The following is a 15,062-nucleotide window of genomic DNA, read 5'->3' on the forward strand; positions in this document are numbered from 1 at the left end:
CAGATTTAGCTGAACTAATTAGGCCATTGAAATATAATTTGTAATATTTAGCAAATGTTTGACCAGCACAACATGAAAATGTCAACTGAAACTCTATCTTCCTTTCAGAAACATGATGGCCACTTCACAGTCATCCAGCTTGTTGGGATGCTTCGTGGAATTGCTTCAGGCATGAAATATCTCTCAGATATGGGTTATGTACATCGGGACTTGGCAGCTCGAAATATTTTGGTCAACAGTAATCTTATGTGCAAAGTCTCTGACTTTGGGCTATCACGGGTACTAGAGGATGATCCTGAAGCAGCTTATACAACAACTGTAAGTTTATTTGGGGTTTTTTCTAATACAAAAAGGTCACCCTTGAGGGTGAGAATGGAAATTTATGCATATACAAATATACAGCTAATGTACAATAGCAGGCAATCAAAATGAGTTTTCCTTCAAAGAAAGCAAGCCAAGAAGCAAAATGGGAATGCAATATGCTTCAGTCAGCTTATTTAGGAAATAATTGGCTTACATTATTGGAATGTACACAAGACCAGACTTGCTTCTGGCAAGGTCCTCTACCCATAATAGCTGTAGAACTGGCCACTTCATCATTTCCTGATAACACTGTCACACAGAACTCTTCAATATGCAGAAGTTCAACAAATGAAAGAAGTTAATATTCCAGGTATGGAAAACGGCCACTTCTATAAAACTGAAGTTTAGCCTCATAATTTCTATGTGGCTTTTATGGGTATGAAATTGTAGATTCTTCCAATAAAGTACCCCCTTCTATACCTATCTGTTTCATAGTCAAAACAAGAACAAGGAGATTTTAAAGCATTCTGAAACATTTGTTCACAAGAGTTATTCATTCAGTCATTCAATTCCGATAGGCCACCCAACTCAACCAAGTAACTGTGATTTCCCCCAACAGATAAAATTCAACTCCTTTCTCATGTCACCATAAAACAAATGGTGACACTAATTCACATCATTTTGCAGCCAACCCAGGGATGTTAAAAGTTGTAGTGTAATACACTTTAGAAGAAAACTACCAAAGAGTTATACTTCACCATATCTAATTATTCCCTCTAACACTTCCGTGATGTTTGAACCAATTTTCTCTTTTAATTGCTTAGTTTTCATTGTAGCCAGATTGGTTTCGTACCTCGGTGTGAATATTATTATTGGATATATTATTTCTGTTGTCAATAATGATTGATTGATTGATTAATTGATATAATTTATTGACTCTTTGGCTCTGGCTGGCATAATATATTGGATTATTGGAAGACTAGCATTTTGAACCTTTCATGGCATTTGTTATGGCTCTACCAAATACCTATTTATACTGCATTTCTAGAAACATATAATCATCCTGCTTTCACAAGTGAATTTAATGTTTTATGCATGATACAGCATGAGGAACAGGACTAAAGAAATGACTCAGGTACCTTAAAATTAGATGAAATTAATTAAAATTAGATATTATTTTGAAACAATGCCTCAGCCTCAATTCCTACTTACATTTATTTTTTTCATTTTGGGCCTCAGTAAGATTTTTTTTTCCATTGTGATCAACACTGCTTCAGCCTCAATGATTAATGTTTTATTCTGTTGGAGCTTATTCTTTTTGGTTTGAAAAATACAATTCTTAAGAGGTGGGAAAGTGTAAAATAAAAATAGATATATTGTATATATTGTCCTATGCTTGGCACACCAATATTTATAAAGCCGTCCTCTTTTTAGTGTTTCCTTCTTTAGAAGGATCAGGTTTCCTTGATGGGAAATGAAACAGTTGTGTATTCCCATACAGATACAAAGAATTGGATTTTCATTGACAATGGAAATAAATTTTAATAGTAAAACCATGTTTATTTAACATTCAGTGAAATTTACTCAGCTTTTTATTTAGTATATTAACAGTTTCATAATCTGTTAATCTTGTATCCATAAATACTGAATAAGAATGTCTTTCTATACATGTGTGTATTTGCGTATATATTATCTTATTTTGTTTTGCAAAAATGTTTTTTAATCCTACTTATGCTTATTCAAATTTATATTGAATTTATTAGAAGCTCACTGTCAAGCTGCTTTTCATTGTACAATGGTTATGTTCTTCAATGTTTTCATACACAAGAAGCCTTCAAAGCAATGTAAAAAGATGCTTATTTTCTGGATTAGTTTGTCTTTTTTCCCCAGTTTGCTTACAATAAAGACCCATTCAAATAATTTAATTTTTAATTAATTTTAATGTTCTGTTTTCAAATTTTCCTGATTAGAATATTAAAATATCTGCATAAATGCAATATTAATTATTCTGAAATGGAGTTAAAAACTCAAGACCTTTTGTTGAGGCTGTTTAATTTATTATCAACTTTTCATTTTCTATTAAATTTGGAATTTGTTGTTTAAAAAACTATCTACAGTTCTATGTTCCATAAATATCCAAAGATGCAGATGAATCAGGTGCTAAGACTGACAAATTTGACTGATCATACTAGAATTTTGGTAACCTTGAAACATGATCTAAAAGCCATTTCTAAAAGAGATTTTAATTCTAGAGTTCTTACTATTCAAAAGTCTTTTAGATGCTGAGCTTGTTAATCAGAAGGTCGGCAGTTCAGCTGTTCGTATCCCAAGTGCCATGTAATGGAGGGAGCTCCCGTTCCAGCTCTTGCCAATCTAGCAGTTCGAAAGCACTTTAAAAATGCAAGTAGAAAAATAGGGCCCACTTTGGTGGGAAGGTAAGAGCACTCCATGCTCCTTTGACATTGACTCATGCCGGCTACAGGACCATGGAGATGCCTTCAGACAGTGCTGGGTTTTCAGCTTAGAAATGGACCTGAGCCCCGCCCCCTAGAATTGGGAATGATTAGCACATAGGTAGGTAACCTTTACCTATGCCATTATCATTCAAGTCCAGTTTTTATAGTTATAAATAGTGGAAATTAAGCAAGAGCAACTACAGGAAGGGTAAAATAAATTGCAATTTACATTCTGCCCCAAAGTACAATAACTACACCACAGAATGGATCTTACAGGTTTTGACACTCATTGGAAATGCCCCTGAGTTTAAGTATAATGTTCTAGTTGTCCCAGTGTCAGCTCTAATATCACTTTTCTGCCACATGCATATTAAAACCTAGAAAAGTAGAATTGATCTTCAAAGGATATACTTCCCAGAGAAGTAGCAAGAAATATCTAATATCTTCAGGTCTAAAACACATGTTGATTTTTAATATTTTTCATCTGTTTTGCTGAAAGATGGTCCTTGAGAATTATGGTCAATTAACTCTGATGTTCCCATATAAATAATCTAAGAAGTAGTGTTAAGACATATGTCAAAACAATACCTGCTGTTGAGATATGCTAAACACAAAAACACAGAGATGGTGTCTATATTTAGTTGCACATATTGAACCAACAGAAGGCAAACCAAATGAAAATCTTAAAGAAATATGCTTATAGTTATCGTAGCCTAATTTCAAATACTTCAGAGACTCTAATCCTGTAAAGATTACCGTATGATTTCCCAGCACTCTAACTGAAGTCTTTCTAGTAATTTAATGTGATTATTTTAATCCAGTTAATCAGTGGAACAACATTAAATGTAATTTGGATTCTACAAAACATTACATTTCTAAACTAAGGTTCAAACTGTAATTGAAGTTCATGAAGTGGCTTGTACTTCACACTGTTGATTTTTTTAAAAGAAACAGCTGGAGAAGATTACCTATTTGGGATGATTAAAGGCTTTAAATCTTTAGTCTGCCACAATTCTAATCATCAGTTTTACAATAGAGTAGACAAATGACTTAGATTGCCTTAAAAAGTGTAATAATCTTTATTTGACAAATGACCAGCAAAATTTAAAATTTAAACACAAAAGTAAAATCAAACGGGTGAGATAAAATACATTATCTAGGAATATTGTAGCAATACAGAATTTGATAACTGATAAACTGATAAAATATTTGAATATTTTAGAAAATGATAAGGAGCAGGGAGATTGTCTTACAGCAGTTTCCAGTCCTTAGTAGTGAATAATTGAGAAATGTGCAGACAACTAGGACGACTTTGCCTTCTCTTCCCTTCTCTCTGAATTTCCAAACAGCCAATAACTTTTGAGTTGTAGTCTCAATGGACAGGAGATGAGGACAAACAATGAAGAGCATTATTAAAGAAGTAGAACCAAGACATTTGTATATAGAGTAGCTACCCTGAAGATACCAACACCATAATCACGACTAGATTCGGGACACGAAGAAAAAGAGAAAGATGGCAAAAAGTTATTACAAGGAGGACCACAGTAGAAGTGGTCTGGGACTTCTATATAAAATGATAATAAAATTGAAATAGATGAAGAAGAAATAAGTAGAGTAGTTAAAATGGGCACAGACAGGAGAAAATAGCAGGCTAAGGAGGTGAACTAAGGTTAGGCTATAATGGCAATTATTAAAAAGTTATTTCAAGATAAAGCGCAAAGAAGCCTTGAGAAGGAGAATTACTTAGAGTCAATTGTAAATATAAGGGATAAAATGTAGAAAACTCAAATCAATTTCCGATTTAAGAATCAGTTCTAGGAAAAATCCTAAATGTATTAGGATATATGAGGATAAGCTTATAAAACAGAAAATTTACAATAAACAAAAAGCATATTGCTATTTACTTAAGCAATTTCATTTTTTAATGCATCATCAATAAACACAGTCAATAATGATAATTCTGTGTCCTGCTGATATTGTTTCTGTCCCAGAACCCTGTGACGCTGTACTTCATTTATTGTCCACATTATTAATGTGCTGTCTAATATGATTTAATTGTGTGATGTTATCACATTCATACAGCTTGATTCATCAGTGAAGGAAGACTAATGAGTCAGATCCAGAATCCATGATGTTTCATGCTCAGTAGATATATATTAGCACAATATCCCTATTCCCGTAATATTTGTTTGAATGGATTTCAAAGCAGCCTTTGGGTGACCATTCTGAGCACCCCAATTAACAGTTCATTGCCATTACAATGGTTTTGAATATGCATTAATTAGTCGTTGTCTATGAGAAGTCATTGGCAAATAACATGAAAGAATTGCTTTTGTATCAATTAACTGTTCTTGCACTCAAACAATTTGAGAAGAACGGATTACAAATTGTGGTAAGGTAGGTGAGGGATACAGAATGAAGAAATGAAAGTATGCGATTTAGAGTGAGCCTGTAGCAAAACATTTTGTGAGTTATTCATCAATCCTGCAGTGATCCTGTTCAGTTTGGATTATGGCCTTATGGTGAGTTGTAATGTAGTCTTTCATTAATTGTCCAGAGTCAATTAGCCCTTCAAATTGAAATGTTCCCAGTCCTGCAGTAAATGACATCTAAATGATGATTTGGGAAATAATAATCAATAATTTGTTTTCAGATAGCATTGTTTGGGGTGATGAATTCATATAATTTTCAGAAAATAAAAATTAGAGTAACCGTGTTAATAAAAGAAAAAGAAATCAAATTGCTTTCAGAAAGGGAGCATTTTAACTTTGTTTAAAGAAAAAAGCATAATAAGAAATGTTCATGCTATTCAGATTTACTGTATAGAGCAAAACTAGGATCTATAGTTTTAAATGGAGCAGAATGGTTATATTTGGATAGATTAATACTTGAAATTGAGAAATTCAATATTTTAATTTTATCTTGCAAAAGTCCAATTTCAGAGATCATAGTTTATTGAATACTATTATTGAATACCATTACAATACCTTAATTGCAGAAGTATAGTATTTGTTCTATCATTAAAAGTATCTTACAAATGGATCAATACAGGTACATTGTCTGGATATCAACTAATCAATAAGAATAGAGCTGGAAGCAACCTTAGAGGTCTTCTAGTCCAACCCTCTTCTCAAGCAGAAGATCCTATACCATTTCAGACAAGTACTACTCAGCCTGAAATGGTATAGGGTCTCCTGCTTTTAATTGACCAAAACACAAAAACCTGAATAATATATTAAGATGAACATCGCCTTCAGCTGATTATATTGCATTATTTCCATCTTAAAAAATAAATGAATTCTTCATTAGCATTATAATGCACAATATTTCAGTACATGTCATGTCAAAACTTTTTTCTTTCAATCATTTGTAGATTCAACAATAGTGATTGATGATCATGTGCTTAGAAAAATTTTCAAAAACATGATTTGAGTGCAGACATTCACATCAAAAAGTCTGACTGATTTGACTGTAATAAAAGACTGTGATAATTAGCAAAGTTACAAAATTATGGGATGAATGCTACATTTCTGTTGGCAGGGTATAAAAGGCAACAATGACCAAATCTGGAAAATACAATGCACTTTTATGATGCAGAGATACTTTGCAAACCAATTTTTTTCTCTTCACAAAATACAGAACGTATAATGGAGAAAGTATAAATGTAGGAATATTTAATTGCTGAATGAAAAGTAAGCATTGGGTTCAATTTTTTCCCTACTGGTTCAGTGGGCATGGTTTGGGGGAGGGGTCATGTGACCGAATGGGCATGACCAACTCAACATCACTCATGGCAAAGCCACGTCCACCCACACCACGCCCACAGAACCCACAGAAAAGTTCACCCAAGTCTTCTCACATCCTTCTCACATTTTCTCTGTGTGTATGAGCCTGAGAAGGAGGAGAGAAGTAGCCACATTGAATACTGTGGCAGAGAGAAGTCGAACTTTTCTGCCTCCCTTTGCAGTGAAGTTGCTGGGAAGGCAGCTCCTGTGACTGCCTGTCCCTTTAGGGTCCCCCCTCCTCCCTGCATCAAAATACCTTAAAGACTGTAGCTGGCAGCTACCTTCCGAGCAGCTCCACTGTCCCTCTGATGCAGCAGGCCGTTATCCTGGCCGTGTCTGGCAATGGCACCGGCAGGCAATGGGGTGCGCCTGCATGGCTGGCATGAAGAACAAGATGGCATTGACATCCCATGACTATCGCTGCCATCCTGTTCTTTGCACTGGCCACACATGTGCACCCCATTGCCTGCCTGTGTCACTCGCAGCCAGATGCCAGACCCGGCTAGGAGAACGGCCTGCTGCAAGGGATGGACAACAGAGCAGCTGAGCTGGCCAAAGTGGGCAGCAAGCAGGTGATGGCTCCAGGGCAAGGCTGGAACCAGGCTGCATTCCCCAACCCAGCCGAGGCGGGTGGTGGCTCTGGGGCCTTGAGGAATGGCACATCCCTGGGCCCCCAACCCAAGGTGAAGTGCAAGCAGGTGGCATGCTTACTTACCTTTGGTGAGCTGAGCAGAGCGGGCAAGGTGCAGAGGCAACTGATGAGGCACATAGCTGGGCCACATGGCAAAGTGAAGGCAACATATATAGGGCTGGGATGGGCAGGGCAAGTATCAGGCAGGTGGGTGGGGCAAGCGAGGGTCGAGCAAGCATTGAGCGGATGAGCAGGGCAAGCGAGTGAATAGCAAGCAGGTGGGTGGGGCAAGCTAGCAGCAAGCAGGTGGGGCAAGTGGGTGGTAGGAGCAAGCGACTAGTGAGCAGGGGGTGGGGCAAGCGATTGGCAAGCAGGTGGAGGGGCAGCCAGCGGTCACTTCCGGTTCATCAACCCAGGCCAAATTTCCACTACCGGTTCACATGAACCAGTGCAAACTGGCTGAATACCACCTCTGAAAGTAAGTACTATATAAGTAAAACATGCTTACAAATAAATGGAGTGCTTAGCAAATGGTCTAATATTCAAATATGTGGTTTCCATCTGACTGTTTATTGTACTTAAGATAAATACATCTTAAGAAATATAAGAAACATAAGAAATATTTGATGTTTTTCTAGAGATATATTGACTGGAGACATAAATGTTCATGTATGTATTAAATGTTGTATGTATTAAATGAAAATAGAATAGAAATACAGTAGAGCAGAGCAGAGCAGAGCAGAACAGTATAGAATAGAATAGAATAGAATAGAATAGAATAGAATAGAATAGAATAGAATAGAATAACAGAGTTGGAAGGTACCTTGGAGGTCTTCTAGCCCAACCTCTTGATCAAGCAGGAGACCCTATGCTAGTGATGGCGAACCTTTTTCACCTCAGGTGCCCAAAGCACCCAAGGCACGCACTCATGTGCCCACCCCCATAACTTCATTCCCCCCCCAGTGCCGTATTCCCTATGCCTATGCACGTGAACCCCCTACACTGCCCCACGCATGCACGCAGAGCTTTCTAGGAGCCTGGGGAGAACAATAGCAGCCTCCCAGCCCCTCTGTAGGCCCCCTTTCTGGCCCATTTTCTGACTTCCGGTTTGTGTGTTGGGACGTTTTTCTCTCTCTGGAGATTTCAGAGACGCCTCCTGAAGCCTCTGGAGGGCGAAAAATGACCGAACGCACAAACCGGAAGTTCAGGAATGGACTTCCGGGTTGCCCATAGGGCCATTTTTCTGAATGCCCTTTCAGACAAAAGGTTGTACAATCTCTTCTTAAAAATCTCCAGTGATGGAGCACCCACAACTTCTGAAGGCAAACCTTTCCAGTGATTGATTATTCTAAGTGTCAAGAAATTTCTCCTTATTTCTAGGTTGATTCTTTCCTTGATTAGTTTCCATTTCTTTGGCTTACTATTTCTTTCTCTTTCTTCTCTACTTCATATTGAACCACTTATTCAGCAAGGTGACAGTATTAAAAATGTGTATGTATGCTGGTATACATTCTTTCACAACAGTTGAAAGCTATGTCATAGTTTTCTCCAAGATAAAAGAAATAATTTCTACAGTGTTCTGTTTTAGCTTATTTCTTCTTTAGCTTATTTCTCAACTTCTATAGACACTCAACCAAGTGGGCAACTTGTATTTCTGTGCTTATAAAATTTATGAAAATTTACAAAAATAGGGCTTTGATTTAACATTATTACTAAAATGTTCATAGTTTGATTTTATTGATAGCTTCTTTATGTAAAAAAAAAAAAAGAATTATGTCAAATTGGACTACTATGTGCTTAGAACAAAAGCAAACCTGTTCTTTGAGTTGAGCTTAATTCCTGTTGACTTCATAGACAAAATCATATAGTTTCTTGGTAACAGTGTAAAGATCAGTGGTGGGTTTCGGATCCCGTTCCAACCGATAAATGCGTCTTAGAGCCTCCGTGAGCCTGCGCGACACTCAGCTGCTCAGCGGAGTGTTGCGTAGGCACTCTATGCGCCATGTGCTTCACAGAAGCACCGAAGATTTAAAAGACCGGTAAGGAGCTCAGGCAGGCGGGTGGGCCCTCCGGAGCTCCATACCAGAATGGTATCTGGTGCTCCGGGCAGGCTCCGGTATTCCTGTACCAGAGCGTACCACCTGCAACCCACCACTGGTAGAGATGGTCTGTCACTGTATTGTTCCAGGATACTTTCTTCAACTTTGCAATTCAGTCTGCATCTCCACATTTTACAATGTTTTCTTATCCAAGATTAACACCGTTCAGTTCTGCTTTGCTTTCTGAGCTCTGCCATGGTCAGCTAACTGTGCAATCTTACTGGGTAAAATAGGATAATACAAGGCTAGATTTTGTAAACTCCATATTCTAGTAGTTTAAATAATGTCAGGGTAAGAAAGCCAATTCATCTCAGAGAATAATAATCCACAAGATGAAGCAGACTGCTATCACATGTTCCTGGTCCTACCTGGAAAGCTAATAAATCCTGCATGAATCTGAAGCAGATATCATGCTTCACTTGGAGCACTTTCAAGTGCCAGCTCTCCCTAGTTTTAATTCCACCATTGGTTTTAACCTAATGTTTATTATCACTTAGCAAAAAGCACCATTACTCAGACTGACCCTGCCTAAAAGAATTTATGCATTGACTGTTTGTATCAGTTCATTCTTAGTAGCAAGGAACATTTTCATCTGACTGAAATCTACAATAAGAGCAGCTGTAAAAGATTATATATTACTCCAAGGGAATCAACGTATCAAATTAAAATTAGTGTAACCAAATATGATAATAGTAGTATAAAAGTAACATAGATGTCACCCTGAAAGCCTATCTTACATTTTTTTTTAAATAAGAACATATTAATCTTCTTTTTGTGTTTTTCATTAGGCTAACAGGATGCAGGTAGCTGGGTAATAAACAATTACGTATATTATTTCCATTGTGTCAACTTCAAGATGCCTGTACAAATTATTTATGATTCTTCCAGTAATCCATTAAAATAAGATTTTATTAATTAGTACTGATAAATGATGTATGGTTGTAATTCATGCTAAAGATGCGTGTGTTACTCTGATTTGTTTTTACATAATGAAATACAGCTAAGCTGGAGACACAGTGAGCTGGATCCAGGCTGTTTGTCACAGCTAGAGCCCACTAAAATCATTCTGAAAAGTTACAGCTGTCTCATTTCATTCTTTCATATTTCAATGTGCTTAGGTGTTAAGTGATTTATTCTGAATCTAGCCTAAGGGTGACTAAAAATTATGGCTATAGTCCAATACAGAATCGGAAACAATGGATTTAACTGTGGCTATTTATTTTTTCGATTGCCTCAGTCAGGCAAATCTGCCCACAGACACGCCTTTTTGTTATCAAATTAAAATAAAATTAAGATTAGTTTTAGCAGAAAACTAAATGCATTGAGTTTAATATTTGTTAGGAAAGTTTTGTATTGTCAAGTTATTACAAGATAAATATTATTTGTTGCCTTTGACTGCCCCACAGTGGCTGAACTGGAATTGCACCTTTTTCCAGAAAAACATAGTATTTCTAATCAATTTGGGATTAGCAGACACAAATATTTGCTCTTATTATGGAAAGATAAATTTAATGAACACCTTTATTGCAAATTAGCCAAATCCTTTATTTATATGATTTGAAATAAAGGTATTCATTTCGTGCAAATTTGAATTTTTAAATAACCTGCACAGAGACAATCATGAACATAAATTTCACAAAAAGCTGAAATACTGATGTTGAAAGATTACTAGTTTGTTCAGTCACCAGAAACTAGTCTGATTAATTGATCTCAGTATGATAATCAGCAAAGCATGTCCTGGTTTAATTAAAATATAATATTTATATCTCTGTATCAAACATAGCCTTCTGTCATGGCAGGTAAGAAATTTAATTTATTACTCTTCTCTGATCTTGAGGATGTTGTGGGTGCATTATAATTACTCCATGCTTTATAATAAGTTTCCCATCAGGCAATTCAGAATTCTCCTGAAAATGTACTATAAATTTCAGTTCAGGATTGCTTCTTATTGTATACATTATACAATAACGTATAGATTACATAGCCAAATGGTCTCATAGCTCAGTTATTTATCAAAAACACTTCGTGACATTATTTCATTCTGATGGTACTCTTCAATAGAACTGTGTGAGTGACTTCACAATTCGCTTTTAAATTCACAGATATATATTTTTTGTAATCACAGATCACTTGAAAACAGGGTAGCAATGTTGCCCCTTTTTTTTTGGTATTATCTATATTTGGCAAAACCATGAATCTACCAAGTTTTCTCTTCTGGTCTTTCATTGTTTAGAAATGTTTTCTGCTCAGACAATACTTTTGCAGCTGGTGACAATACTCAAAACTGGAGAATCTGAATTGTGTATGTTTATTTGTGTTTGAATGTATCAGTGTTGGGTTGCCAATTTGTTTACTACCAGTTCAAGTGTGCTCCCATGGGCACTCGTGCATATGTGCAACACTTCTGCGTATATGTAGAAGCATCCAGGCGGGTGGGGAGAGCTTCCCGCTATCGCTACTACTGGTTCAGCTGATCCAGCCGATCCAGACCGAACCGGGAGCAACCCACCTCTGGTATGCATGCATACATGCTTCAAGCTTTTGAAAAATACCCCAAAGACCATCATACTGATAGATTTCCTACTCAGAACTCAGCATTATGAATATAGCAAGGTTATCCAGTTATCCACAAGCTACTTCTTTCCAAGCACAGGAAATGTCAATCCAAAAAAATACAAAAGATAAATGTTAGAAGCGGAAAGAATGTTAGGTATTTCCAATTTTCTTCCATATTACCATATTTCAACTAGCTTGATAACAGTTTGTGTGAGATTTTTTTAATTAGAAAAGGGAAGGTGATAAAGAAAAGCAAGCTGCTGAGAATCTATTTTGATTGCAGCAGCATAGAAATATGTTTAATTAATTAAATGCCAACCTTTCTAAATCTTTAATTTCATACTACCCATTTTCAGTCAACAGAAAAGTCCAAGTCCTTGTATTTTTGTGTTTTTTGCTTGTAACTTGCTTTGTGTAAACAATCCAGAATGCACAACTATTAGGTAGTTTAAAGGTTTCCCCTATCCAGGCATGTCCAGTTCTACAAGATGGATCTCCATCTCCGTTTCTTAGCTGAGGGAGTCCATTGTCCAAAGATATTTCTGTGGTCATGTGGCCAGCATGACTATACACTGAGGCACACAGGATGCTGTTACCTTCCCACCAAGTAGTAACTATTTATCTATTCACATTTGTATGTTTTCTAACTGCTGGGTAGGCAGGAGCTGGGGCCAGTAACAGAAGCTCACCCCATAATGCAATGCTCAGATCTCGAACCTGGACTGTCAGCTTTCAGCTGACAAGCTCAGAGTCTTTAACCGCTGAGCCATTAGGTAGCTTAGAAATAGCATTACAAAAACCTTCTCATTTGCTTTCAGTTAGTGATGGCAATACATTCTTAGTCTGATAAATATCAATTTATGGATGTATGTGTTGTCAGATTAAGAATGAATCACTATACTGAATGCAAATGAGAAGGTTTTTGTAAAGTTGATGGCTTTTTTAAAAAGTATAAAATGCTGTATTATATAATACTGATGCCAAAACTAAATGACTTAATAGAGAAAATGGAAGCTTATTTGTATATTTATCATAAATTATTAAATTAAAAATGTACATGGTGCATGTAAAGCGTTTTAAAGATTTTGCTAAATGGGTACTATTAAAAGCTATGGATCAAGGAAGATACCTTCTCATAAAGTATTTAGAGAATTTTCTAATTGCTACTTTAGATAAATATTTGAAATCAATTGTTAATTCATTAATTACATCTTTTTAAAAAACATATAAGTGTCCTCATGATTGTACACTTCGATAATTTCACTCACTTGTCTTAAATGGTATAGAGTCTCCTGCTTGAGCAGGGGGCTAGTCTAGAAGACCACCAAGGTCCCTTCCAGCTCTATTCCATTCTTATTTGAGGGATTAAAAACTTAACATACTATATTCTCGTGCAATGAAAAACAACCAGGAGGTTTATGAGAGCCACTATGATTATATAATGGCAATTCCAGACATCTTTTTTAAAATGATCCCATGAAATGCATCTTGCCTATCATATGCGTTTATGCATTATTTAGAGTGATATTATTCTAAAATCCAGAAAATAATTTCAACTACCATGTTTCCCCGAAAATAAGACATGCCCTGCTAATAAGCCCAAGCGGGCTTTTCAGAGCATGCGCCATAATAAGCCCTCCCCTGAAAATAAGCCCACCCCCAAATATTTAAGCGCATGCGCAACCGGTTCCTGCCATTAACACTGTACCACCTACCGGTACAGCTTCCAGGGCAAAAAGAGGGCTCTCCGCAAAAACAGCAGCAGGCCAGCAATGTGATCACCCCCTCCCGCCTGTTCCTTCTCGTGCAAAAAAACACCGCCCACCCCAATGGCAAAGGCAGCCTGCTGGTTCCCTTCCTCGCATTCCTCGCCATTGTGCTCAGGGAAGCGGCTGGTGAAAAAAAAAACTTCTCGCGAGTTCAATCAAACATTTTGAAATCACAAGGTTTTTTTTTACCAGCCGCTTCTTTGAGCACAATGGCGAGGAACACGATGGAGCTGGAAAGGTAAAAGGTGCGCCTTGCTTCTCACCTGCCCCAGAAATAATAAGCCCTCCCCTATAATAAGCCCAAGGTCATATTTCGTGGGGCAAAAGAAAATAAGACCCTGTCTTATTTTCAGGGAAACACGGTAGTTGGGACTTCTAGAAAGTATAGTTACAACAACTAAGGGATACTAGATTGAGAAATACAGACTTTCATTGTTCCTGGGTTTTTTGGGGAGTGGGGGGCTAAAAAAATTCCAATGGGTAGTTACCAGCCTAGCATTTCAGAATGATAATGCTTTCTCATTCATGTTGATTAATATGTCTTTCAATAATATAATTATATCACAAACCTTCCATTTGAATAGTGTGATGATGCTAGACAAAGCAGCATACCATACCTCCCTCTTTCCCAAAACAGCTGTTTGTGCATAAGAGCTGTAGCATCTGGGTGGTGTATGTGTCTCTCACTGTGAATATAGAATTGCATGGTCAGAGAAAAGGCAGAGCAATTTTTAAACTGCTCTCTTCATATTCTATGCTTCTATTTAAGGAAACAAGCAATTATGGATGCATTGCAAAATAGATGTGTATTGATCTACTATTTCAGAAGTATATATTGGCAATAAAATACATAACTGTTAGTGGTTAAATTGAATCTTTCAGAGTCTGCACATTAATCCCAAAGGATTAATACTGTTTGTCCCATTTATAGCATAGATTCTGGCACTTGCAAAGTACCCTTTGCTGCTTCTGTGATTGGGTCCATCATATGCCTCCTTTGCCCAGCTCTCAATGTTGCCCATAAAATTTAAGTCTGGTCTTTGAATTTCACAAACAAACACTTAATACTTTTGCCCAAGTGTATTTTTCACTCCCTGACAATACAAATCAGGCAAACCAAACATTATTTTATTAAAGGGAGGGGGTTCTTTATATAAGATGCAGAAACATGGAGAAATGATATATTCATTTGATATATGTGATGTATCAGGAAGCAACAAAAAATACAATACATAAAAAAGGCAGACATCCTTAAAACATGTTGCTTCTCCTTTTCCTACCTGAAGTTGTTTCTTTAACACATTGCAACATTCAAGGACTTCAGAGACCAGCCTATTGTTTGGTTGAGATTTCTGAAAGGACTAGTTTTTGCACATCAAGGGAAGAATATGGTTTCCTAAACTTCAAAACAAGGCATGGATGCCATCTAAAATGCTAATATCACCTTTTTAAAATGTTAATAA

At 36.7% G+C, this 15,062-nt stretch overlaps 1 protein-coding gene across 5 annotated transcripts in view; it reads left to right on the top strand.

Annotated features, from left to right (window-relative positions):
- Positions 1-15,062, top strand: part of EPHA6 (EPH receptor A6) — a 173,260-nt gene that overhangs the window by 130,579 nt on the left and 27,619 nt on the right. For all 5 annotated transcript variants that reach the window (XM_081951465.1, XM_081951463.1, XM_081951462.1 and 2 more), the window contains exon 10: positions 109-318. In XM_081951465.1, coding sequence (XP_081807591.1) covers positions 109-318 — 210 coding nt within the window. The remainder of the gene's footprint in view (positions 1-108; positions 319-15,062) is intronic.

This window comes from Natrix helvetica (genome assembly GCF_964273705.1).
Source record: "Natrix helvetica genome assembly, chromosome: 4".
Classification (NCBI taxonomy): domain Eukaryota; kingdom Metazoa; phylum Chordata; class Lepidosauria; order Squamata; family Natricidae; genus Natrix; species Natrix helvetica.